General features: G+C 37.0%; 1 protein-coding gene across 1 annotated transcript in view; it reads right to left on the minus strand.

Moving 5' to 3' along the window:
- The window catches only part of LOC149237626 (5'-3' exonuclease family protein), a 223,246-nt gene that overhangs the window by 181,278 nt on the left and 29,091 nt on the right, over positions 1–12,877 (minus strand). Inside the window, exon 2 of the mRNA XM_089372723.1 lies at positions 7,497–7,616. Within this exon, the coding sequence (XP_089228849.1) occupies positions 7,497–7,616 (120 nt within the window). The remainder of the gene's footprint in view (positions 1–7,496; positions 7,617–12,877) is intronic.

Raw genomic sequence — 12,877 nt, forward strand, 5'->3', positions numbered from 1 at the left:
ACACAACAGAAATGAGAACCAACTGAGCCATTTTATTAATGGAATGGAGCAAGTACAATAGTGTGGAAAATGCACCTAGGCTTGCCTCAAGGGCAAGCTTGACATAACCCAGGTGCCAAACAATAATGTTAATGCTCGAAAGTAACTACTCCTCTAAGGCTCTGCGCTGTCTCCCAATAACTTCAACTACTGGCTGGAAAGTAACTGCTCCTCTAAGGCTTTGCGTTGTCTCCCAATAACTACAACTGTTGGTTGGAAAGGAACTGCAAGAAACCCCGTCTTCAATGCTAAAAAATGATGAAACTTTAGCCACAAGCTCCTTGGTCAAAACCAACAAAAACCCGGAAAGGGTTTGGCCTAAATCCAACCTCCCAAATTCGACTTCTATGAATCACACCCTCCAAACAGCTCCAGAAATACGACCTACAAGAGATGGCCACAAAGTCCTCCTCCAAGCACTGAAAGGGAAGCAAACACCACTCCAAATATCTCCTGCAACCTCCACGACAAAGCTCAGCCTCAAGGACTGATGCTCTACCCACCAAGTGAGCTCCCAATATTGCCTCTGCGCTGGTCTAGGTAGTGCGAAAGTCACACTGCCAAGCAAGAAGCTCAATCAACTCCCAAACTCTCCCAAATGTTGACAATCCTCCCTAGCCTCCTCTTCGGAAAATCTCACATCAAAACTCCACCGCTAAGCACCAACAACAAACTCAGCCTCCTCTCCAATGTTCCCTCTAGTAATATGCACCACCTAGAAGGAAATGCTACTGCTGGAAAACACAATGTGATCCTCCTCTTGAAGAAATGAAGAAAACCTTCCTAGGGTGGCACTCGAAGTCCCCCAAAGAAAGGGTGAGCTCTTCGCTTGAAGAATTCGTGCTAAACAGCGAATGACTTGACTAAGCAGCTCGAGCAACCAAAGAGAAATCGATATACTCCAATGATGAATGAGAAGAACAGAGTTGCCTTCCTTATATAGATTTCATGGAGCACTTTTCCCTCCATTTCGTCCTCCATCGTGGGCCCTCACTTAACCACCATCATGCAAAATTTAACCCCCTCCATGCAAATCGAACTAGGGAGTGCATAATTCCCTAGTGAGGGTGGCCTCCATGTTTAACTTAACTACAAAACAAACATCCTCTCCTAAGTCTAATCTCTTAATAAAATCGAATGGGGTCCACTAACTCGAAAATTGGCCCCATAATACAAAAATTAATCTTTTTCCATAATAATTTAGGAAGGGAAATGATAGATAATGAATTATGCAACAACTAAGCATGCAATTGTTTGAGGACAAACAATGTCGGGAAGGGGGGGCTATAACATTCCCTATTGATTAATAACCCAAGGGAGGACGAAGTAACCTATCCAATCTTGTAGGCTATAGTGATTGATAAAGGGGAGAACCCATTATCCTATGTTTTGGGGCAACATTGGCTAAATTTGGGGTAGTTTGGGCAAAAAGCCAAAATTGGGGGCTACACTTGTAACCCCTTGTTGAAGAATCTAGGGCAGATTGAATTGATGAGATTCTTCTTGTCATGATAACTATTTGAGAGGCATTTAGTCTTTATATTATTAGCACAATCTTTTGCTTATTATCATTTGTGTGTGTATTTCTTACTTCAACAAATAGCTATCAAAGCAAAGAGACAAGAGCACAAGATATGGCATTCTGCGAGGGCCAAAACCTCTCCCTCTTGGAAAGGAAAACCCGCACAAAATTATTCTTATGGAGATTCTTATTGACGAACACCAAGAACATGACCCTTGACTTCCTGAGCCACTCCCAGACACCAATCCTCTTCTTGCATTACTGTGATTGTCATCATCATTGCACTTCTCCCAGATCATCACTGTGTCTGCACCACCGAGACCTTGACTGCAATGCATCACGAGACAGAGTATTACTATAGGATTACTTAAATCCTTTTCATAACAATGATCATTGCGATCCTCCTTTTTTTGAGACTATGATTGTGCTCTTTTTGCATTGAGATCATACTTACCAATGCATCAAAACTGTCATCATTGTATAACTGCTTCAGAACGGTATGGTTCTCTCTATCGTATATACACCAAGACTGTGTATATACATATAACCCAGATAGATGATGTTAGTGTATCTTCTCATCCATGATCACGCCAAGAACCTATTACGTGGTGATTGTGTTTTGAATAACTTCGTTAAAGATGAGACAACGTTTGAATATCGAACATATATCTCATAGTGATTGCGATGGTGTTGAATGTTGTAATCATTAAAGACCGAGACAGAGATTGTGTTACCGAGACAACATTTGCGTGGACACTGTATCAGGATGTCGAGACAGAGAGATTTCTTTCACCGAGGCAGAGCACCGAGATCATAGTCTGTTATAACCATCGAAGATTACATCATCTTTCTTCCATCGAAGCATAGAACCGTTAACTTTATGTGAGATGCCTGTATCTCTATATCATGTGAAGTTTCAGAATGATGTGAATTGTATATTCTCGTGATTACCCTAACTATGTATATATAGGCGTTGGTCCATGTATGCAAGCCAACATGAACTTAGTGAACCGTTGCATCATTTTATTGAGCTAACATGACATCTCTATATATTATGAAGCCAACTTGACTGTCTCTTCATCTTTTTGCTGGTAGTCTTCTTCTTTGGAGGATGGTGCTTGTCTTGGAGAGCTACTTGACACTAGGTTGACCCATGTGCATTACATAACTGCTCAAGAAGAGTTCTTTATCACAATTTTGATTCTTTGACTTTCCTAGACCTATGGAATGAGCAAGAAACTCATTCATATAATTTACAAAAATAATATTTCTTTTTCTTGACAAGTACAAAGATCAAGATTACATTGACAAATACCGAACCTAGTTACACTTTTCTTCAACAACCCTCACATTAGATAAAGGAAGAAAGACCCCCATGATGAATCTATAAATAAAGGAGAGATAGACTCATTTCATCATGATTTTGGATTATCTCTGTTTCTTTTGAGTTGCGGCTCTTAGGGTTTTAAGACCCCATTTCCCTAGGTAAGTTTCAGTGGAGGTGATCCCACCCTAGCTAATCCTCCCTTCTAACTGATTTCGGTGGTGAAAGATTCCACCCTAGTCAACTATCTCCCCCCAACATTTGTCTAGTAACATTCTTCTACATCAGATCATTCAACTATTGTTGGGCACATTAAAGAGATTTCTATGCAGGATTTGTTGGCTTTTTCCTACTCATTGTAGTGTGTGACAGATGACATCATTGTGGCTCTGTTCGGGACAGTGAGTGTGTCCAAGCAAGTCTAGGATCAACAGCCTAACAATTAGCCTTCTAGGGTTGTGGCTACCATAGAAAAAACTACCCGAAAAATATTGCAATCAATTGTTCAAGTCTATGGCTATTCCAGTGACACTGTTAAGTACAGCAAGGTTAATCAGGCAACCCGAAGGCCAGCTATCACGACTCTTAGGGTTGCAGCTATCCTCAAGGAAAACAATCAAATCCTACTGCAATCAGTCATGGCTATTTGGGAGACAACTCGAGCCCACTACAATTCAAGGACAGATTAGGAATCCTTGTAACCAGTAAATTTTAGCGACAACAATCTTCAACACAATTTCAAACACTCCACCAGTGGTTAATTTGTATACCAGTGGCAATCCGAATAGTAGGAAGGATTTACTGGTCCCTCTAACAAACAGCGAAGTCTAGTAAGTCTTACATAGGGTAGTTTATAGTCAGCCAACAGATTGGAATTTAAGTATTCTCTATACTAATTATTTAGGGTTGTCCTCATTGTGCAACAGCCCTAGGAACACTTGTAAATGGAATATATTGTTGAGTAAAGTTTACAATTTACATCATTGTAAATTATTGAAGTGAAAGATTATTGTGAATTCTAGTTATATGTTTTGAAACCCTAAGGGTAAAATTTCCTAAAAATTCTACATATTGATTGGTGGAAGATGGTAAATAAGTTGCTTCTACCATATGACTTGCTTCAAAGTTGTTGTTTGTGACACACTAGTTCTCTTATCAAATGCCTTATTACACCATTAGCCCATGACCAATAGGCATTGGATCCTTCCATCTCTTTTCATTCCTTGTTTTTGTCCTTCATTTTCCTCTCTTGTTCTTATACTAATTTCATGTCAATCCTATTTCATATACTACAATGAACACTCATTTTGCTTAGGCTAACTCTTCATTGAATCAGCTTGTGCCCCCATTCTATAGCCTATGTCACAAGGTTCGTCAAACTTCAACCTTGAGGTTCGAAATTTGGCGAACCTTAAAAATATTTTGCAGTTCGGCAAACCTCATCGAACCTCATGGCCATTAACCAAGTCCAGACTCCATAGATCAAAAGTCATAACCTCATGTCACAACTCAAGCTTGTAATCTATCCTTGTAGTTTCCATGTTCGTGATAACATTTTTTTTATTGATGTTGATTTCTTACAATTTTATCCCATATTTCATTTTCAAGTTAATATATCTATACCAACGTTGCACAAAGCGAGGACGAAGCAAGAACGTTTTTTGGAAGCGGGGACGCGGAAGCATCATTTCCCAAAAATCTAAGAAGCGAAGCGTCTTGGAAGCGTCTACTATATATATAATTTTTTTCATATTTTTTTGCATTTATATTAGAAAACATCCAAAATACCAAATTAGTTGTAGAAGATATGGAAGCATGCATATTTGTACATAAATCAAGATAGATATGGCATCCATTGTACATTAATGATTAATTATTCGAGCATCAACCATTTAGATGCATCAACCATCTAGAATCTAGATTCTTCTCCTCTTGTCTAGCCTTTGCCTCTACCTCGATTGTCTAGGGATATTAGTCAACATTGCCCAATTTTGATCAAACTACCTAATCCAAGCCTTAAAATATGGTAGAAAATGCTTAACATGATTGATCGATGATTTTGACTTGATTGAAAGGTAATTTTTTGTTAAGGGCATGACAAAGGAGTTGAACAACTAACACCACCAACACTAGGGTACATATAGGGCTTGGTGTTCTTGATTAAATGCTAATCAGATACCCTCATACATGATATAATCCAGTGTTGCGAAAATCGCAATTTAATCGTGACTTTTTTCACTGAAACGGTTAAATCGACCGATTAAATCAGTGATTTTTTCATTTTGAAAAAAAGCGCGATTTAATCCCCCAATTTTTTCGAAAAAAATCTTGATTTTTGTATTTTTTTGCCGATTTTTACCAATTTTATCCTAATTTTTACAATTTTCCAATTTCAGACCCTCACCGATTTAATCCCGATCGCGATCTTCGCAACATTGATATAATCTAATGAAATGCCACAATCCCATTGATCCTGGATTCCTGAAAACTGTTAAGTCTATTGAATTTTGAATAGGATATGAAATTCTATTTTCTCCATATGAATTTTGATGAGGCTGGAGCCACTCTCAAACATCCCGAGTCATTTCATGGTAATGTTAAAAATTTAAGTAAAAGGATGAAAATGAAAAATAAAGGAGAATGTCACTTTTACTTTAAGAATTTAACATTACCATGAGGGAGCGTCTAGGAAGCATCAAAGGAGCATCAAGGAAGCACCTTGGGAGTGTCGGAGAAGCCCCAACCCAACTTAGGTCAAAGAAAAAATAAAAATATTTAGAACCCTATGAAACCCTATGGAACCGCTCGTCTCCCTTTGGATCTGCTTTGGATCCGTCCTTGATCTGTCGCGGATCAAGGGAGGATCCGTCATCGGATCCGCCGTTCGGAAATCCAGAACCGCAGATTGGGTTGGCACAGTTCCGAATTTCCCGAAACCGTCTTTGTCGGCCCGATCCGCAGTTCCGAACCATAGATCCAACGACGGATCCCCCACGAATTCATACAAGACGTGGTTCCTGGTTTGGATCCCTTGGGGGGGTTTCGTGCAACACTGATCTATACATATAGAAAATGTATATAGACGAACCTAATGGTGAACCTTATCTGAACCCCATTCAAAAATTTGAACTCGAACCGAACCTAATCATTGCCGAACCCAAATTCGAACTCGAACCATGTCACATTGTCTATAGCCTAGCAATCCTACCTTTTAAGAAGCCCCCCTTGAGTTGGGGAAGAACCAACCTAAAGAGAGAGGAAGAGCTACTAAGGTGGCAGTGGGTAGCCTTCCTAAGTTGCACCAACTAGCCCCTCAATGCTTGGGACTTTATATCATGCAAGGATGCTAGGTTTTGATGTAACATAAAGAACCAGGGAATTTTACAAGTCATACTAGGTATTGAAATGGGATTAGCAAAGGGCTTCTAAAAGAATTAACCATCAATTTGTGAGGGCTCGCCCTGGAGACAAATTTATTCAAAATGAATATGGAGATGCTCGAGCCTTTTTGGAGGGATTAGGGAAGGATTTTCGTCATCCTCTTCAACAGTGGTTATCCTCTTCCACAATGGTTGTCCTCTTCAACAATATGACCCCTAACATTTTGGTATTTGATAATACATCAGCCATATTCATTATCCCTTATTCTCGTCATGAGATGGGTGTTGAATGATGTGGAGAATAGATGGATGAACAAACTTCACAATGTTTGGTTTATTTGGCTTTCTTACACGCTGAGTATCATGGGAACCCAACCAAGGCCCATTTAGCTCAGTCGGCTCTCTAACGACCTTTGCCCTATCTATCATGGCTCAAAGACTATGGAGCATGTTTTTTGGGAGTGTTGATCTGCCAAAAGTTGCTAGAAATTTCTACAAGATCAGCTATTCAATGATGCTTCTAAAGCAAGGTTCATTGACACACTTCCATGTTTGGACATTGTCGATTTAATTACATTATGAAAGAAGTTATGATCTTAATTATATATACCCTTTCACCCTTTACTATTTGTAAATATTTTTCTTTACATATAAAACACATTTGAACAAAAAAGAAGAATCTACACAGAAACAAGTATTCAATTACAAAAGTGCACACGATATCAACATCCTATTTAGAAATTTTGAGAGCGCTCAAGTAGAATCATATCAAGAAGTATAATGGTCCGTCATAGATATCAATGTTGCAAACATTGGCATCAGGATAAAATCAGCAAGGCTTCGAAAAAACCAAAAATCCATAAAAATTTGAGAAAATGTCAATAAAAATCAGCAAACATCAAATAGGGCAAAAAATTGTGATTTTACAATATTTTTACAACACTGGTAAATAAATGTTTTGATCATCAATAAATTTATTAATGACAATACTATTAGATAATTCTCATGATAAAAACAATTTGAAGACGATAAATTGAATTTCCCATTTTATTTGTTATAATAATCAATGTTCTCGTGTACATATAGGAAAGTATGCGCTCACTAAATGAAATTCCAGTCAAGTTTTGAACAAACAAAATAAGGTGGATTATTTACTTTATCACTTCTCACGGTCGATGATATTTTTCAACATTTTCTCATAGAGTAGTAATAATGTATAAAAACAACTTACCTTGCACGCTTAGCTTCTTGATCAGACTTCATTGGGAGAAACCCCCCATCAAAGATAAGGATAGGTTTAATACCATAATGACGGAGAAGATTTACCCTATGCATACAATAATCAATGTGCCTGCCATTTAGCAGTAAGGTTAGACGCATTCAAAATGTAAACCACTTAATACAATAACTAAAACAATTTAAAGCAAAAATAATCATTCATAAATAGCCATATTTATGCTTTTGTTAGTGTTTGGTCTCCTACTGGTAAGAGGAATAATGAAACAACTAGTAGTATCTTATAACTTTTATTTTAAGGCAAAGTTAAGACAGAAAACCAATTGAACATGGATGCTTACAAGACTGATTCTAATGGAATAATAGAAATGAACACACCATGTATGTTTTATGGCACAAATTTTCCACAAATTTGACAATGTGAATTCGAAGTTCGAACCAAAGGGGTGAAAGAGAAAGCAACACTAGCCATATGCTTCAAATTTAACGCTTGTCATTTCAAATTTCAAATTATAATATAATAATCATATTTTACCATACACAATCTTATATGGTTATTGAAATTGGACTAGATGTGTGCAGTTAGGTTAGGGTTTGCCAAGTAACTGTAAGCAAAACTATAGCCTGACTCTCATTTTCTTACACCATAAAAGCTGAGAGCTAAGTAAAAACGTTCAAAGTCACTCTTATTAGTCGTATGAGGTCATGCATTACCATTTAAATGATGAACTGACACCAAACCTAAACCAACTGAAGGCAAAGAAAGTTCCAATGCAATGTTGAACTTGTATGAGGTCATGCATTGCCATTTAAATGACGAAATGACACCAAACCAAATCAACTGAAGCCAAAGAAAGTACCAATCGAAACTAAACAAAGCTCCAATGCAATGTTGGATGTGAACTCCGATTGGAGTACTATACATTATTCATTGTCAAATAATTATTTTTCAAAATTATCATGTTATGTTTGTAAGAATTTGATTTCCATCCATGTTTATACCTATTGCTCATTTCTTTCATCTCATTTAACAAATTTTAAGAAATGACTCATTTCTAATTTCCCCAACAAGACTATAATTGATTGAGACATATATAACAAACATTAAAAATATTAAATGATAAAAATAAAGCCAATCTATGAATAATTTCATATGATTTCACAAAAGCATCTGTTAATAAAATTTAAAATCGTAATAGCATGGTTTGTCAGGTTTAAATTATTCTATTTTTGGATGGTATATAATGTTGTTAGGTGGTAGACAGATCTGGTTTCTCTCTGAGCAAGTTGAGGCCACCTAACAATCTGATTTCTGGTTATAACCTGTCTTTTTTAAAGAAAATGAATGAAAAAATCCTACTAAACATACAAAAAAGAAATCGTAAAAATATTTACTGAACAATAGGCTTCTTTAAAATTAAAATATAAAAAGAAAACTGAACCAGAGGCAAGATACTGATGTACAACTATCAATCATCTCATTCAACATTTTTTTTTGGAACGGATCATGTCTAACTTTTGAACCAGGCTTGAAAAAACATTAGAAATTATGTCACTATGCATGCATAACAAACATTGCAAACTTTTAATAGCGAAACCACTGTTACCAAGAAGCACTCCCCAAGGTCCCATTCCTGTTCCGGAACCTCCGCTCCAAGGTGGAGCCTCACTCCCGAATGCTTGGAGGTGCCCTCTCAAGACCATCACTAGGCAATATCTTCAGACATGTGAATTTTTCCCTTCATATGTTGAGCTTATGAGCAGGACCTGATGGCCCCGCACCTAACTAAAATTTAAAATTATAAATTAAAATAACAATTTGATTCCAAAGGTTTGGTAGTGAAATCAAAATCATAGTTTTAAAAACTGGAATTGGGTTTTGAACTGGCACTATCTAATAGGGATTCGAATCAGAACCTAATTGAACTGGATTCAATGAACCGGATTTGAAAAAATACATAAAATAATTAGTTTTTAATGTAAAAAATATATTTTAAGATTTCAAACCATGATTCTAAACCATTAGAGACCAAATATGTAAAGTTTTGCTCATTCATATATCAAGGGTGAATATACGGCACCAAATGCAATACATATCAACAACAAAATACATAATCAATGAGGCATTAAATGGCCTATAGAGTCCAAACACAATGTTACAAACTATTGGACCATTGGCCTACTACAAATCACAAATCACCATGATCACTCATCAAACTCATCATTAATTCACAACTACTAGAAATGGGATCATCAACAAGAGCTACATAAACATCAATTGGATCAATGTCTATAGACTCGGATTCCTCACGTTGAAATTATAACTAGTGTTGGTCTTCATAATGTAATGTAATTTCATCATCAAAATATTAATTATATTCATTATTATTATTATTATATTTTTGGTCACAGCATGTTCTCCATGCTTATAGAGTCAAAAGAGTCAAAAAGAAATGCATTTGAATCAAGTCCCATTTGGACTTTTGTAAGAAAATGAATTTTTATTTTGAGTCAAAGTCAAACAAAGACCAAGTCGGCCCTCCATGGACAAGTCGGCCTACATGGCAGCCATTCGACCCTCCTAGACAGCTATATATAAGAGTCAACTTGACCTCTTGGATTTGTCCACTCACTTATCACATCATTCATCGATTTTTGTGCCTAATCAAGAAGAAAAAGAGTCAAAGCCAAAGGAGAGATAAAATTAGAGTTATTTGCCTTGTTTATGCTCACACGAGTGAAGGTTCTATAGCAAATCTGTAATAATTATCAGGCCGAAATTCAGCCTTAACTGTAGGTCCCAAAATTCTGTGTTTTGACCAGATTTCAGAAGGTTTGACCAGCATTGACTATCATTGACTTTGACTTGATTTGAGGAGACTTGGAGGAGGGTTGACTTGGATCTTTGTGACAGTTTTTAGTCTTGGTCTTGGGTCTTGGATATCTCATTTTGATCTGATTCTATAAGAGAAAGATTGTTGGGATTTCCCCCTTGTGGGGTTTTGCCATGCCTTTGAACCTAAATCTTGGTGTTTGTTGTTCTCTTGTGATATTTATATTTTGCACATTTTTATATTTGCTTGATGAAAAAGATAATATAAGTAATAAGAAGCCAACTAACATTTACAAGTAATTATCAAGTTAAGAGAAATCAAGCATTATCTTCTAGCACTTGATTTCTCAACATGGTATCAACGCTATGGTGAAAGGAAGGCAGCATAAAGATCACAACTTGTTGGCATATTTGAAGACACTATTGCAGCAGTTATCTCTCTCTATCAAAACAAATGGAAGAAGGCTTGAAGATCATTTTGTTGAAGACATCCTCATAGCAGCCATCAATCTCTTCAAGACATCATTATTGACTCTTGAAACAGCTCTCGCTCACTCATCAACACTCTTGAAGACATTCTTATAAATACTAGACAACTAGGAAACCGGATTCGTCCTAAACCCCCTGCGAATCCCGAATCCGGCGAATCCGACACGATTCGGTCCGGATTCGTGTCCAAATCACAGGACATTTCGTGTCCGTTTCGGACACGTCATGTCCGAGGGCGTGTCGCGATTTTCAGGGGCGTGTTGCGATTTTAGGACACGTGTCCGGTTTCCAGGACTCGCTAAGCTCAGCGCGGGTATGAAAAGGGCGCGTTTGCTCATTAATATTTTCATTTGGTAAGTGATTTGTGCTGTTGCAGCAAGGAGTAGAGCATTTTGGCAGCTTCATAATCAAGTCTAGGCCCTAGTATTGATATGCTATTCATGGTAATGTTAAATTCTTAAAGTAAAAGTGACATTCTCTTTAATCTTCATTTTCATCCTTTTACTTAAATTTTTAACATTACCATGAAATGACTCAGGATGTTTGAGAGTGGTTCCGACCTCATTGGATTTCATATGGAGAAAGTAGAATTTTAGATTTCATTCAAAATCCAGCAGACTTATCAGTTTTTCAGGATTTTAGGATTGGGGGATTGCAATGTTTCCATTGAATTTTGTCATGTATTAGGGTATGGAACTCGTATTTAATCAAGAGCACCAAACCAAGAGCTTCTGAATATGTCGCTCCCGCTCCCGTTTTCGCTCTCGCTCCCCGCTTTCGCTCCCGCTCCCAAGTAACACTGTTCCTGATGATATGGGTCTGGACACCATTGTTGAGTTGGCATTGGCCAACATGGATCTCAATGATCCAGTGCTAGAGCCTGTTAGATTTGATGACTTAGAGGGGTCAGCCTCCATACCAACAGATGCAAAGGCGACTATGGATACAGGGGAGGAGGAGGATGTAGAGGAGAGCAATGGGGACCATGATGATGGGGACAGTGATGCTGATTGATGCCTTGAGGCTTGTATACCTGTAGTTGTTTTATATTTTCTATTTCTATTTGCCATTGGCATTGCACCAACACTACCTATGTAACACATTTTGATTTGATGACTTAATGAGAAAACTACAGTTGTCAGTGTGTTTATCTTACTATCTTGTAGTTGTAAGGTCTTTCAGTTATGAATTATGAATCATGATTTAAATTTTTAATAGATTTATCATTTATGTGACCAGTACCACTGACATTTATTTGAATTTTGTATGTACTATGCATGCTAATAGCTATAGATGAAGATCTATGTTTGAAATCAATAAATTTGTATCATTAATTAAAATTTGTGTAAGAAATATGATAATATCTAATTTTTAATATATATATATATATAGATATATATTTAAATATATTATATATATATATATATATATATATATATTTTAATAAAATAATATATAACATGTCCTAACGTGTCCTGTTCCGGGGGGTCAGCGTGTCCCGAATCCGACACCACGAATCCTGAATCCTACGTGTCCCGAATCCCCGTGTCAGGTGACTTAGCTAGACAAGAATAATGCTCAAGAAGTAGCCAAGTACAATAAGGGAGAAATTAGGCCTCAAAGAATTCTCTTTGAGTCTATCAAAGATCATCTCATCTCTTTTGTTTCAAATCTGTCTACATCCAAAGAGGTCTATGATAAATTGGTCAATTATATTCCGTCAATACTACCGATCAAAAGATATGTCTAAGGAATCAACTTTATGGAACAAGAATGTCAAAAGAAGAAGATGTGCCTTCATAGTTTATGAGAATATCAAAAATAAAAGATCAACTTCAAGGACTTTGAGAAACCATATCTGATTCTGAATTAATCACTTCCGTAATCAATGCTCTACCTCCAGCTTGGGATGGTTTTGAAAGTGGAATCTATGCAAGAAAAGATACTCCAACTTTTGAAGAACTTTGGGCTCTATGTGTTCTAGAAGAAACAAGGTTGAAGGCTAAATATGATACCAAACCCAATAACGAAAACTCTCAAACCTTTGCTGCTAG

The sequence above is a fragment of the Pinus tabuliformis genome, chromosome 8, assembly GCF_031772625.1.
Source record: "Pinus tabuliformis cultivar Carrire ecotype Pingquan chromosome 8, CPIR1, whole genome shotgun sequence".
Classification (NCBI taxonomy): Eukaryota; Viridiplantae; Streptophyta; class Pinopsida; order Pinales; family Pinaceae; genus Pinus; species Pinus tabuliformis.